Source organism: Lithobates pipiens, unplaced genomic scaffold (assembly GCF_037356315.1).
Source record: "Lithobates pipiens isolate NorthernLeopardFrog02 unplaced genomic scaffold, aLitPip1_a1.2 Scaffold_27, whole genome shotgun sequence".
In the NCBI taxonomy this organism is placed as follows: Eukaryota; Metazoa; Chordata; class Amphibia; order Anura; family Ranidae; genus Lithobates; species Lithobates pipiens.
In genome coordinates this window covers 18,879,575-18,894,680 of record NW_027507788.1, presented here as the reverse complement: position 1 = coordinate 18,894,680, position 15,106 = coordinate 18,879,575, and the positions used below count along the sequence as shown (strand labels likewise).

The 15,106-nt window shown below is 47.2% G+C and overlaps 1 protein-coding gene across 1 annotated transcript in view; it reads right to left on the bottom strand.

Moving 5' to 3' along the window:
* Window positions 1-6,247: 6,247 nt before the first annotated feature.
* Window positions 6,248-15,106, bottom strand: part of LOC143933615 (NACHT, LRR and PYD domains-containing protein 3-like) — a 44,314-nt gene continuing 35,455 nt past the window's right edge. The window contains exons 8-9 of the mRNA XM_077456564.1: window positions 9,976-10,143; window positions 6,248-6,912 (exon numbers count right to left, since the gene is read on the bottom strand). Of these exons, the coding sequence (XP_077312690.1) occupies window positions 6,597-6,912; window positions 9,976-10,143 (484 nt within the window). The 3' untranslated portion in view covers window positions 6,248-6,596. The remainder of the gene's footprint in view (window positions 6,913-9,975; window positions 10,144-15,106) is intronic.

Here is a 15,106-nt window from a genome sequence, read left to right as displayed (position 1 = left end):
CTCACATTTACCAAAAGGACTACATGTTCCCCTCCCCCACCCTTGCCAGCATCTCACAACCTGGCACGTTTACTTTTATTATTATGAAAGTAAATGAATTTCTACTAACTAAATTCATATAATCATTGTATTATATATATATAAATAAGCAATGTTATAACTGAATGTCATATAGTTTACTAAAGCCCTGCATGTCATAAACCACCATATAAAAGTATAAAATACATTTCACTTTTTTATCCTCTATTCCATTTCAGTGCTGCAAATCTCCTACCGCTGCTTTGCAGCCATTTCTTGTCTAAAGCGCTGCGTAACCAACCTGTGGGCGCTACAGCAACCCTGCATAGTAATAATAATAATCCATGAACTCCGGGGAGGAATGTTTGGCCTTTCTCAGGGCGTTTCTTCACACCGACAACGCGGGAGCAGACCTGTGTAATGTGTGTAGAAAAGGTCTCCATGGGAAGGCCACAACACGAGAGAACGGCCAGCAGACGTTTTATATCATCTATTTGTGGGTTATATACTGAAAGATATCGGCCTCACATATATTTGACACTTTATTTGTTTAGTTTAAATACTAAATCTTAGTTTTATAATAATTAATGTACCAACTCATTATATATTAAATATATAATGAGTTATATTTTGCAATATAGTAATTATTTATAATAAATACAAGCACATATTTAAAATTTGTTTATATCATATCTCATATAATTTATTACATTATATATACTATAATATATTATTTATACAGTATCTCACAAAAGTGAGTACACCCCTCACAGTTTTGTAAATATTTTCTTCTATCTTTTCATGTGACAACACTGAAGAAATGACACTTTGCTACAATGTAAAGTAGTGAGTGTACAGCTTGTATAACAGTGTAAATTTGCCGTCCCCTCAAAATAACTCAACACACAGCCATTAATGTCTAAACCGCTGGCAACAAAATACAGTACACCCCTAAGTGAAAATGTCCAAATTGGGGCCATTTAGCCATTTTCCCTCCCCCGGTGTCATGTGACTCATTAGTGTTACAAGGTCTCAGGTGTGAATGGGGAGCAGGTGTGTTCAATTTGGTGTTATCGCTCTCACTCTCTCATACTGGTCACTGGAAGTACAACATGGCATCTCATGGCAAAGAACTCTCTGAGGATCTGAAAAAGAGGAATTGTTGCTCTACATAAAGATGGCCTAGGTTATAAGAAGATTGCCAAGACCCTGACACTGAGCTGCAGCATGGTGGCCAAGACCATACAGCGGTTTAACAGGACAGGTTCCACTCAGAACAGGCCTCGTCATGGTCCACCAAAGAAGTTGAGTGCACGTGCTCAGCGTCATATCCAGAGGTTGTCTTTTGGAAATAGACATATGAGTGCTGCCAGCATTGCTGCAGAGGTTGTAGGGGTGGGGGGTCAACCTGTCAGTGCTCAGACCTTACGCCGCACACTGCATCAAATTGGTCTTCATGGCTGTCGTCCCAGAAGGAAGCCTCTTCTAAAGATGATGCACAAGAAAGCCCGCAAACAGTTTGCTGAAGACAAGCAGACTAAGGACATGGATTACTGGAACCATGTCCTGTGGTCTGAGGAGACCAAGATAAACTTCTGTGGTTCAGATGGTGACAAGCGTGTGTGGCGGAAACCAGGAGAGGAGGACAAAGACAAGTGTGTCTTGCCTACAGTCAGGCATGGTGGTGGGAGTGTCATAGTCTGGGGTTGCATGAGTGCTGCCGGCACTGGGGAGCTACAGATCATTGAGGGAACCATCAATGCCAGCATGTACTGTGATATACTGAAGCAGAGAATCATTCCCTCCCTTCAGAGACTGGACCGCAGGGCAGTATTCCAACATGATAATGACCCCAAACACACCTCCAAGATGACCACTGCTTTGCTATAGAAGTTGAGGGTAAAGGTGATGGACTGGCCAGGCATGTCTCCAGACCTAAACCCTATTGAGCATCTGTGGGACATCCTCAAATGGAACGTGGAGGAGCGCAAAGTCTCCAACATCCACCATCTCCGTGATGTCATCATTGAGGAGGGGAAGAGGACTCCAGTGGCAACCTGTGAAGCTCTGGTGACCTCCATGCCCAAGAGGGTTAAGGCAGTGCAGGAAAATAATGGTGGCCACACAAAATATTGAGACTTTGGGCCCAATTTGGACATTTTCACTTAGGGGTGTACTCACTTTTGTTGCCAGCGGTTTAGACATTAATGGCTGTGTGTTGAGTTATTTTGAGGGGACGGCAAATTTACACTGTTATACAAGCTGTACACTCACTACTTTACATTGTAGACAAGTGTCATTTCTTCAGTGTTGTCACATTAAAAGATAAAATAAAATATTTAAAAAATGTGAGGGGTGTACTTACTTTTGTGAGATACTGTATTACAGTACATACAATTCAAATATTAGAGCTCATATTTCGTTTGATCAAGCACATCAGTGAGGGGAGTGCGTCACGCACCCATCATAGCTGAGCAGAGGGGTCATCTTTTTATTTAAAAAAAACGATTTTGCCGTATTGGATCAAAGTTTAGACTTTTTTCAGTAAATAAGTTCTGATGATTTTTTAGTCAAACCAAAAAGTTACACTTATCCTAAAAAAAAAAGAGGACAAACCATGGGGCTCCTGTCAGGCAGCTCCCTGTGTTAAACTGACAGCACTGAGCAACACCAGCATACTTCCCCTCACACTCTTAGAGCTGGTGTATTACAGAAAGCTAAAATAAGGACAGATATGGGTGCTTAGGCTAGCTGCATTTGAAGTGCAACTCCAGGCTGGCGGCAAATGTAATGGTGACAAAGCCTGGTGGTCCTGCAATGCCATCAGCGAGGGTAGGGCTCAGGGGCGGACTTGATAACTCATGGGGCCCCCGGGCAATAGGAGATTATGGGGCCCCCCGGGCAATAGGAGAAGATTATGGGGCCCCCAGGCAAAAGGAGATTATGGGGCCCCGGGCAATAGGAGAAGATTATGGGGCCCCCGGGCAATAGGAGATTATGGGGCTCCCAGGCAATAGGAGAAGATTATAGGGTCCCTGGGCAATAGGAGATTATGGGGCCCCCGGGCAATAGGAGAAGATTATGGGACCCCTGGGCAATAGGAGATTATAGGTCCCCCGGGCAATAGGAGAAGATTATGGGGCCCCTGGGCAATAGGAGATTATGGGTCCCCCAGGCAATAGGAGAAGATTATGTGGCCCCTGGGCAATAGGAGATTATGGGCCCCGGGCAATAGGAGAAGATTATGGGGCCCCTGGGCAATTGGAGTTTATGGGGCCCCCAGGCAATAGATTATGGGGCAACACAGTATACACACACACACACACATACAGTATACACACACACACACACATACAGTATACACACACACACACACATACAGTATACACACACACACACACATACACAATATACACACTGAAAAGGTACTGGAGAGGTGGGGCAGCTATAATTTTGGGATTTTTTTAAAAACACAGATTTTTACATACCGCCCCTGGTTTTATTGAGGCTGGCAACCCTGACGGGGCCCCTTAGTGGCATGGGGCCCTCGGGCAGTGCCCGAATGGTCAGTCCGCCCCTGGTTGGGCTTATGATACCAACAAGGGTTCACTGGGTGTGGCATCTCTGTGATGAATGGAGGTTCATGCAGGGCTCAGTTGGTCTATAGATTAGCAGACCAAGACTGCCACATCTTGTATGACGCTTAGCCTCTGGTAATCTCATTCCTCCTAGAGGTGAGCAGAAGCTGTCAAAGTCTTTACAAGGGAACAAACCTCTTGGAACGTCACACCCATAAGATATGTTGAAGTTGGTTGTGACTTGCTTTACAACCAGATTGCATTGTAAGGGGGAGCAGTTTGGATGCAGTAACATAGGATGTGCTACCTTAACACCTGTATAAGGACACCCAAAACACAATCTTGCATGGCCACACCTATATAAGGGCATCCAAATGGGATCTAAAGTCATAACACCCATCTAAGGGCACCCAAATGGGATCTTGTCTCATCACCAGGAATCCAATTCTGGTCTTGTATTGTCACACCTGTAGAAGGGCACCCTTGAATGTGATCTTGGATCACCATGTTTGTATAAGGGCACCCTAAATGGAATCTTAAACTATTACCATCTAAAAGGATACCCAATGTTGGTCTTGGAGTGTCACATCTGTATACGGGCACCCTTCAATGAGATCTTGGATGGTCACACCTGCATGAGGACACCTAAAATATTATCTTGGGTGGTCACGTCTATATAAGGGCACCAAAATGGGATCTTAAATAGTCACATCTGTCTAAGGACACCCAAATGCGATTTTGAATCATCACCAAGAACCCAACAGGGTAACCTAATTTTGATCTTTAAAGGCCACACCTGTATAAGGGCACCCAAATTGGATTTTAAACCATCACACTTATCTAAGGGCATCAAAATGGGATCTTGAATCATCACCAGGAACCCAATAGGGTAACCCATATTTGATCTCTGAAGGCCACACCTTTGTAAGGGCACCCAAATTGGATTTTAAACCATCACACTTGTCTAAGGGCACCAAAATGGGATCTTGAATCATCACCAGGAACCCAATAGGGGAACCCAATTTTGATCTTGGAAGGCCACACCTGTATAAGGGCACCTTTGAATGCAATGCTAGTTTGCCATGTTTGTACAATGGCACCCAATTGTGATCTTGGATAGTCATGCCTGTAAATTGACACCAACATTTTCCCAACTATTTAAGGGGATCCAAATACAAACTTGGTTCATCACATCTATGTAAAAGCAAACCAACTGAGATCTTAGAGAGTCACACCTGTATAAGGGCACCCAAATACTGTACATTCTTGGTTCATCCCATCTATATAAAGGCCCCCCAAATGCAATCTAGGACCATCACACTTGTTTAAGGGCACCTAAATTGGATCACCATCTAAGAGGGCACCCGATTTTGATCTTGGAATGACATCTATATAAGGACACCTAAAATATTATCTTGGATGGTCATACTACAGTAAATAAGGGCACCAAAATGGGATCTTGAATCATCACTAAGAACCCAATAGGGGAAAACAATTTTGACCTTGGATGGCCACACCTGTAGAAGGGCACCTTCAAATGCAATCTTAGATCGCCATGTTTGTATAAGGGCAACCAAATGTTATCTTGTATAGTCATGCCTGTAAAAGGACATCAACATTCTTAAACCTATTTAAGGGCATCCAGATACAAACTTGGATCACCACATCTATGTGAAACCAACCAAAAGTGAACTTTGATGGTCACACTTGTATAAGAGCACCCAAATACGATCTTGTATCATCAGACAGACCTATATAATGCCTACCAAATGCAATCTAGGACCATCACACCTGTCTAAGGGCACCTAAATGGGATCTTAAATCATCACCATCTAAAAGGGCACCCAATGTTGATCAGTATAAGGACACTCTCTGTCATGGTTATGCAATAGAGTTCATCTGCTTACCTGTCTCCATGTGTTCATTTCTAGAGACCAGCCGAGCCTCACCTGACTGCTTTTATAATCCATCCTCTGGCATGGCTCCACCCTAGACAACTCTATATTAACCTGTGCACTGCTAGCCAATCCTGCTGATCAACCTTTGTGTGTTAGCTTCCTGTTATCTGCCGTGTGCTCTTCTACTGTTTTCCGTTACCGACTTTGGCGTGTCCTGACTATCCCTGTTTGCTTGTGATCCTGACCTTTTGGCGTGTCCCCGACTATTCTTGTCTGCTTGCGGCCCCGACCTTGGCTTTGTCCCTCACCATCCCTATCCTCCTGTTGCCTACTGTGGGTGTGAGCTGGGGGACCCTGGGGGTCGCGACCTGGAGCCAGTTGCAGCCAAGTCCATCCTCACCACTCGAGGCTCTGGTGAACACCTGCTGGCTCTTAGACTCCGCGCCCCAGGGAATCTTACGCTCTAACCCCGGTGGGATCCATCTTGGTGTTCTGGAGGCCCTGCCTTCCTATCACCTTGACCCCCGTCCGCAGCAGTCATCCGTAGGGTCCACAACCTTGCCGCGCACTCCTAAGCCTTACGGTGTGCATCTGTCACCTGGGCTCTAGGTGACCTGACACTCTCGAATTAGATATTGAATGATCATACCTCTATGAGGACACCTAAAATATTATCTTGGATGGTCACACCTACAGTAAATAAGGGCGCCCAAATGGGATCCTGATTCATCCCCAAGAACCCAATAGGAGAACCCAATTTTGATCTTTAATGGCCACACCTGTATAATAAGGTCACCCAAATATGATCTTAAATGTGATCTTGAATGGTTATGCTTGTATAAATGCACAAACTTGCAAACTTGAATTGTCAAGCCTAAGTGCACCCATATGCAATCCTGGATCATCATCACTATGTATGCATCCAATGGCATTTTTTTGTATGTAAGCACGTTGCAGTTAATTGGCTTCTGAGTCCGACATCACTGTACAATAAGACTGTGTGGTTTTTGTGGTATAAGCTATTGAATAATTCATGAAAGTGCGTGATCATCTATGAATTCCATTAACAAGAATCTTTAATCTGATTGGCTTCGTAGCTCCATCATCCAACATCTTTACAGGCTTCCAGAAGTTGATGTATCTCTCTCTCCAGTTGTTTGGCCCTCTCTTTCACCTCATTGGGCCTCTCCCTAGAATCCTCCTTCCTCAATTCGGACAGAATATTGCGAAATGCGTCGGCATGTTTTACAGACTCCATCTGCTGGGGGTTTTCTCTCAGTTCCTGCACCCAGTCCAGGTAAGCCTGCAGGAGCCCCATGTCCCCCATGAAGCTGCTGAGGATCTTCAGATTGGGCAATCGCCTCTGCAATTCCAGTAGCACTTCCTTCCCTCGCTCACTTAGCTTGTTTCCCACAATCCTTTGGAGAAAAGAAAAAAGGTTGAACAGCCATTACATGCCAGCATTCTGTAAATAGTATTCTCTATTATTAAAATATGTTGTATACAGTATATATTCTTCTGATTGAATTTTTCATGCATTGCAAAGTCAGATATTGGGGTCTTGTCACTAAAGTCGCTGTTATATAAAAACAAAACTAAAGCAATGGATAATAGATCCATCAGTGCGAAATTCAGAGAAAAAATATCTGCTTTGGGTGGAGATGGCTTTTAACCACCTCATCTCCGGAAGGTTTTAAACCCTTCATGACCAGGCCATTTTTTGCTATTCAGCACTGCGCTACTATAACTGCACCACTGCGCCCAAATTTAATTGATATAATTTTTTTCCACACAAATAGAGGTTTCTTTTAGTGGTATTTAATCACCACTGGGTTTTTATTTTTTATTATATAAACAAAAAAAGACAGAAAATTTAGAAAAAAAAAAATATATTTTTTTTATTTTCTGCTATAAAATATGTCCAATAAAAAAATTTAATTTCTTCATCCTTTTTCATTAAAATGTATTCTGCTACATGTCTTTGTTAAAGTGGTTGTATAGTCTTTTTTACAACTTCTACCTACAGGTAAGCCTATAATAAAAAAAAAATATCCTAAACCTGTACGGTTTAGGAGATATTCCCCTCGCAATGCGCCGCCGACTGCAGCGGTGCATGCGCACAGGGGATTTTCGGCTGGAAGTCCGGCAGACGCCGGACCCTGCCAGGAAGAAATCTCCCATGCGCATGCGTGAGAGTGACGATATCGCGGCTCTGGCCACTCACAGAGCCGGAGCCGCGATACCCCGAAAGAAACGCAGAGGGAACATGTCAGCTCCCTCGGCGTGGATCGGGCGAGATGTCGGGGCCTTGTTCTAAGGTAAGTATTTCATAATGAGCTAGTATGCGGTGCATACTAGCTCATTATGCCTTTTCCCTTGCAGGTCAGAAAAAAAAAAACCTCAGCGGGTTTACTACCGCTTTAAATAAGTAGTTTATATTGATTGTTTTACATGAAAGTAATAACGTCTACAAACTATGGGATATATACTGGAATTTGTATTTATTTATTTTTTTATACTTCTTTAGCGGCGACACTTTTGACAATGTGTTTGCTATGTACAAATTTCGTTTTTCCTCAGAACAGTGAAGGGGTTCTGAGGGTTGATTGTGCAGGTTTAACTCTGGCCTCAGTTTGGCTGGGCTGTGTTAGGGTTCTGCCTGGTCATGTGTACAGTTAGGTGCACATGACAGGACCAGAACCAGGCCTGGTTGGACGCTTTGGGTATCAGCGTTCCCCGGAGCCAATCAGTGGGTGCGTCTGGCCCCTTAAGAGGCTGAAGTCACGTGTTCGGGGTTCGTTCGTTAGGCGAGAGCTGCCTGTTCCTTAATCTAGACCGGAGTAGCCCCGCGAGGGGTCACGGGAGCGAGTGCCGCTCCGCAACATGGTCAGTTTGACTAGCCCCATTAGACCCGCATGGTCTGGGGCAAGGATCCATCTGTTCCCAAGTCTCGGAACCAACTGGTCCGAGGTGCAGTAACTGAGGGAGGATTCAAGGCGTCCGGGTGTGCTCTCAACTTGGAGGGGCACCGCAGCTCGTGTAAGCGATCGGGGGAGGACTCTTCAGGGGAGGGCCAACAAGCTGGTATCCCATGATGCACCTGGTTGCTGGGTTGTCAAGGACACTAGCGAATCCATGCTTTTCCAGTACTGCCAAGGAGACAGAGAATGTTCTAGGTACTGAGGAAAGGTTCCTGTTCACTTTCGGTTGCAAATTTGTTCAAGGTCAGAGACTTTGCAAGTTCTGGATTAAGGTGCTGACTGCCATAATCTCTGGCTAGAGATTTGTTCAGCTTTGAAGCGCCCAGCTGCGAGTGGCTACACTCTGGGCTGCATTGGAGACTTTCTAAAGATTAGCAGTTCTAAGTGCCTGAGTTTTTTCACCCTTGCCCTCTGTTCCCATACGAGACTGTGTTTGTTGGATGTTACCCCTGCAAATAAAAACTTTTCTAAAGGACTTTTATGGTGTCAGCATCCAAAGTCGTTGGGTACTAACCCTGGGAACCCCTAGACCTGGAAGAACAAGCCAAGCGCAGGTAGCCGGTAAACCGAAAAAGTCAAGGTCGCCCCATCGAGGGTTATGGCCGCTACACTACTAATGCCGGTGATCAGCAATTTATTATGGAAGATTGCGATAGTGCGGCAGACAATCTGAAACTAACTGACAGAGTGAAAACTGGCTAACTGCCACTGACATCACCAGTGACACTAATGCAGTGATCAGTGCTAATACTATATTCTGTCACTGTACTAATGACACTGGCTGGGAAGGGGTTAACATCTATGGCAATCACAGGGTTAAATGTGTGCCTAACAAGTGTTAATTTGTGTAATGTGTGCTGCTTTTTACTAAAGATCTATTTGTTTCCTATCCTTGCTTTGCAGGGATAAGAAACAGAGAGATTTTTTTTCCCTGTGTAAAGAGCCCTGTCTATTGTCAAGTGAAGTATGCTCATCGCTTCTGGGTTCTTATATCATAGAGGCAAACAGAGCCAATCTGGTCTCTGTTTGCCTCTATGAAGCGCTGGCTGGTCAATCAGGACTACCGGTGGGACAGGAGATCCCGGGGAAGCTGCGGATCCCGGGAAAGCCCCTCCAGCCACTTGTAAAAGCAATCCAGCGATAGGATTGCTTTTTACGAGAGAGCCGGCAATTTGCCGCCCCTCTCAAAGCGGCGTCTGGGTCCCATGGTAGGGATGGCCCTGCATGTACTGAACAAAGGATCGGGATGTCCAGAGCTTGCACCTTTAAAGCTCAACTGCAGCCAAAACTTTTGTATAAAGCTGAACTTGTATCTGATTATATTTTGCATTCCGTGGTCCATCGTTGGAGCCTCTGTCAGGTTTTTTTTTTTTTTGCTATCTGTGTCCCTAATGGGCATAATCGCCCAGCTGTGTTCCATTGTAAAAAACTGAGCAGTCTATAGAGATGGGGCTATTATAACCAACTAAGTAGATTGTATCTACAGAGAAGGGTACTCACGTCAGCAGGCGCAGAGTCCTATTGTTGGCCAAGCTGGGCAGTAAGTTGTCCAATCCGCTGTCTGTGATCCCGGTTATGTCTACATAGAGCTCCTCCAGGGTCTGGTTATGTCTTAATGCATCCCATAGGCAACGCACACCTTCTGAGCCGATGCTGTTACCACACATCCTGCAAGGCCAAAACAGAGACAATTTCACACTGACTTCTCCTTTATTGCTCAGTTATGCAGTTTAAAAGGAGAACAGTATCTTCAAAGCAGAGGTGAACCGCCAGAGGAAATGCAACATTTTGGGCCCCCAGGAGCTTTTTGCCATAGTATGCACAGACTTGCCCAACAAAGTGATTTCTTCCAGCCCATGTTCAGCCTCCATTACCAAAGCTTCCCTCTCTTTACCTGCTCTTTTTATGGGTTCTGAATCTTCAGCCTTCTTGATTGTCAGGCCAGTATAATGTAACCCTGCACGGGAGTTTTCATCGAAGCCCGGTATGCGATGCGAAAATAGAAGGATGCAGCACTCCTAACAGCTGTTGTGTAAATTCAGATGAAGAGCGGCCTCAGCCCAGGCCATGCCTTCTGACATGCTTCACCCACCCACGAGGCTAAGTCACAGAGGACCTCTATGACCAAGCCCTGTGAGTGGGGCAAAACGTGTCAGTGGGCTGGGCCTGGGAGGAAACCAGGCTGAGGGCACTCTTCATCTGAACGCTAGCATCAGTTGTTAGCAGTGCTGCATCCTTCTATTTTCACATTGCATACCAGGCTTTGATGAGCAGCACAGATGCCGGAGATATGACCAGCGCTTAAAGCTGTTCAGATCAGATACACATGGGAGTTACTATGTCCCAGTACAGAACCATACCAAGACTGTACACTAAGTTACCAATGTATGTCTTAGCCCTTGTACACACGGTCGGAGAATCCGTCGGAATGTGTCCTATCGGACCGTGTCGCCGGATAATCCGACTGTGTGTGGTATGCATCGGACTGATTCCGTCGGAATATCCGTCGGACCCAATTTTCCAACATGTTGGAAATATTTCCCGACCAACTGGGCCGATCGGACATACTCCGATCATGTGTAGAGAATTTTGATCGGACCAAGTGCCACGCATGCTCAGATCAAATTCCTACATCAAAGCTATTGGCTACTAGCCTGAATGTAGTCCCATCGTAACGAAATTACGTCATCACGTTCTGAAAGATCGGATTTTTCACCAACTTTGTCCGACCGTGTGTATGCAACAGTTTCGGACAAGATCCGACGGGCAAAATCCGACGGATTTGGTTGTGGAAATCTCCGACCGTGTGTACAGGGGCTTAGTGTACACTTAGTCTACATTTTCATGTGTTTTTCATGCTTTTCGTGTATTTTTCAGGCACTTCTGTTGAAGTCTATGGGCCCTAAAATGTTCTATCTCATGCCAAAAGAAGCATCTTTTTTCCAAGTCGCACAGGTGTGAATGGGCCCCATACACAATAATGGGATTCCTTATGTCATGCATTGTCACACGATGGTCAAAGCGCAATGGATAACACATTTGTGAAGTGGTATTTACTGTAGCCTGGACAAGAGGAATACCATAGTTGTCCATGAGGCCTTTTCATACCTATACAATGTGTAGGTGCTTCTTTTGGTGTTTTTTAGCCCCAAAGACTTCAATTGGAGTGCATTGAAAGCACATCAAAAACACATAAAAAAATGGAAAAGTCTTCAGATCCAAAACCCCAGAAATCAAGCATTTGACGAATGTAAGGCTCCTGCTCCCACTACAGTAGATCTGTCCAGTAGACCAGTAAAGGTATTTGCTGGATGATTTTCACAGCATGCATATTGGCATAACCTTGCCGTATACACTATATCAGTGGTCTCCAAACTGCAGCCTGGGGGGCCCTTGAGGCACTAAACCATCCATTGACACCAACGATGGGACAGAATTTCTTCCATTGACACAAATGATGGGGCATGGTTCCTCCCACTGATACTAACAATAGGGCAGAATTCTTTCCATTGACACCAACGATGGAGCTGAATTCCTTCTATTGACATCAATGATGGGGTAGAATTCCTTCCACTGACACCAACAATGGGGCAGACTTCCTTCCACTGACACCAACAATAGGGCACTATTCCTTCCACCGACACTAACAATGGGACAGAATTCCTTCTATTGACACTAACAACGAGGCAGAATTCCTTCCATTGACACCAACCATGTGTCAGAATTCCTTATATTGATACCAACAATGGGGCACAATTCCTCCCACTGACACCAATTGTTTATACATAATGGACACCAGGACATTTTCTATTCCCACTAGTCCAGCCCCCCCCCCCCCCCCCCCTAAAGTCTGAAGGACAGTAAACCTGCCCTTGGCTTAGAAATTTTGGAGGCCCCTGTACTATAAGGCCAAAAGTTTGTACCTGATCAGTCACACCTATATAAACCTGATGGACATCATATTCCAAAACCATGGGCATTCATTTTGAATTGGCCCCCTTTTCAGGCTATAACTGCCTCCATTCAGCCATAAGAACATTTGTGAGGTTAGGTACTGATGTTGAACGAGAAGACCTGGATCTCAATAAACATTCCAGTTCATCCCAAAGGAGTTACGGTTTGTAGGGTTGAGGTCAGGGCGCTGTGTAGGACAATGATGTTCTTTCACACCAAACTCAGCAAACCATGTCTTAATGGAGCTGGATTTGTGAAGCTTGCCATGTTCAGTAGGGTTGAGGTCAGGGCTTTATGCAGGACACTTGAGTTCCTCCACACCAAACTCTTCAAACCATGTCTTTATGAAGGACCTTCTCCAAACTGTTACCACAAGGTTGGAAGAGCACAATTGTCTAAATGTCTTTTTTAAGCTGTAGTATTAACAATACACTTAGGCCGCGTACACACGGGCGGACTGTTCGCCCAACCTTGTTCGGCAAACAGTTTCATCAAACAGTCCGCTCAAAATTTGCATGAGCGGACTTGCCCACACACGAGCGGACTGTTTGACGAACAAGGTTGGGCAAACAGTTCGCTCAACTTTTGAAATGAACGGACTCGCCCACGTAAGGCGGAGGCAAATCCGCCCATTTCGAGCGCGTGTACAGGTAGGCGGGGCCCGCGAAGGAGACGTCGCGGGCTCCGCCGCCTGGAATGGGCTTAAAGGGGAACCCCAACGCCGAAAAAAATCGGCGTGGGGGTTCCCCCCAAGTCCACACCAGACCCTTGTCCGAGCACGCTACCCGGCCGGCCAGGAAAGGGGGGCGAGCGAGCGCGCCCCCCCTCCTGAGCCGTACCAGGCCGCGTGCCCTCAACATGGGGGGTGCCTTGGGGAAGGGGGGGCCGCGCGGCCCCCCCACCCCAAAGCACCTTGTCCCCATGTTGATGAGGACAAGGGCCTCTTCCCGACAACCCTGGCCGTTGGTTGTCGGGGTCTGCGGGCGGGGGGCTTATCGGAATCCGGGAGCCCCCTTTAAGAAGGGGGCCCCGGATACCGGCCTCCCACCCTATGTGAATGAGTATGGGGTACAATGTACCCCTACCCATTCACCTGTGAACTAAAGTACAATAAAAAACACAACACAGAGAAAAAATATTTTATTGCACAGCTCCGGGGGTCTTCGGGGGTCTTCTCGCCGGACTCCTCCGCTATGTGTGTGTAGCTCTTTTGCTAGCGGAGGAGTCCGGCTTTCTTCCTCCCCGCCGCCGGCCTCTTCTCCCGACTTCGGGGGTCTTGTCCCCCTCTTCGGTTCTTCTGCCGGGCCACCGCGCCTGGTCCGGTGGCCTGGTCTTCTGTCGCCGTCTTCCGTTCTTCTGTCGCCGCCTTCGGTTCTTCTGCCGGGCCACCGCGCCTTCTTGTAGCTCTTTTACAGGCGGTGGCCCGGTCTTCTGTCGCCGCTGTCGTCGCCGCCGCCGCCGCCGCCTTCCGTTCTTGTTCTTCTTGTTCTTCTTCTTCTCCTGGAGATGTTGACTCGACGAGCTCTCCGGCCGGAATGCCAGGGACACGCTCCGCTGCCACTTATATAGTGACAATGGGGCGGTGTCACATGGTATATGTCACATGGGTTGGTCACATGGGTTGATGTCACATGGGGACTATGACATCGTAAGGGGGCGGGGTCACCATGTGACCAACCCATGTGACATATACCATGTGACACCGCCCCATTGTCACTATATAAGTGGCAGCGGAGCGTGTCCCTGGCATTCCGGCCGGAGAGCTCGTCGAGTCAACATCTCCAGGAGAAGAAGAAGAACAAGAAGAACAAGAACGGAAGGCGGCGGCGGCGGCGGCGGCGACGACAGCGGCGACAGAAGACCGGGCCACCGCCTGTAAAAGAGCTACAAGAAGGCGCGGTGGCCCGGCAGAAGAACCGAAGAGGGGGACAAGACCCCCGAAGTCGGGAGAAGAGGCCGGCGGCGGGGAGGAAGAAAGCCGGACTCCTCCGCTAGCAAAAGAGCTACACACACATAGCGGAGGAGTCCGGCGAGAAGACCCCCGAAGACCCCCGGAGCTGTGCAATAAAATATTTTTTCTCTGTGTTGTGTTTTTTATTGTACTTTAGTTCACAGGTGAATGGGTAGGGGTACATTGTACCCCATACTCATTCACATAGGGTGGGAGGCCGGTATCCGGGGCCCCCTTCTTAAAGGGGGCTCCCGGATTCCGATAAGCCCCCCGCCCGCAGACCCCGACAACCAACGGCCAGGGTTGTCGGGAAGAGGCCCTTGTCCTCATCAACATGGGGACAAGGTGCTTTGGGGTGGGGGGGCCGCGCGGCCCCCCCTTCCCCAAGGCACCCCCCATGTTGAGGGCACGCGGCCTGGTACGGCTCAGGAGGGGGGGCGCGCTCGCTCACCCCCCTTTCCTGGCCGGCCGGGTAGCGTGCTCGGACAAGGGTCTGGTGTGGACTTGGGGGGAACCCCCACGCCGATTTTTTTCGGCGTTGGGGTTCCCCTTTAAGCCCATTCCAGGCGGCGGAGCCCGCGACGTCTCCTTCGCGGGCCCCGTCTACCTGTACACGCGCTCGAAATGGGCGGACTTTCCGAGCGGGAACAGTCCGCTCATTTCGAAAGTACAGCGGACAAGCCCACACACGGGCGGACTGTTCGCTCAAACACAGTTTCAGCGGAC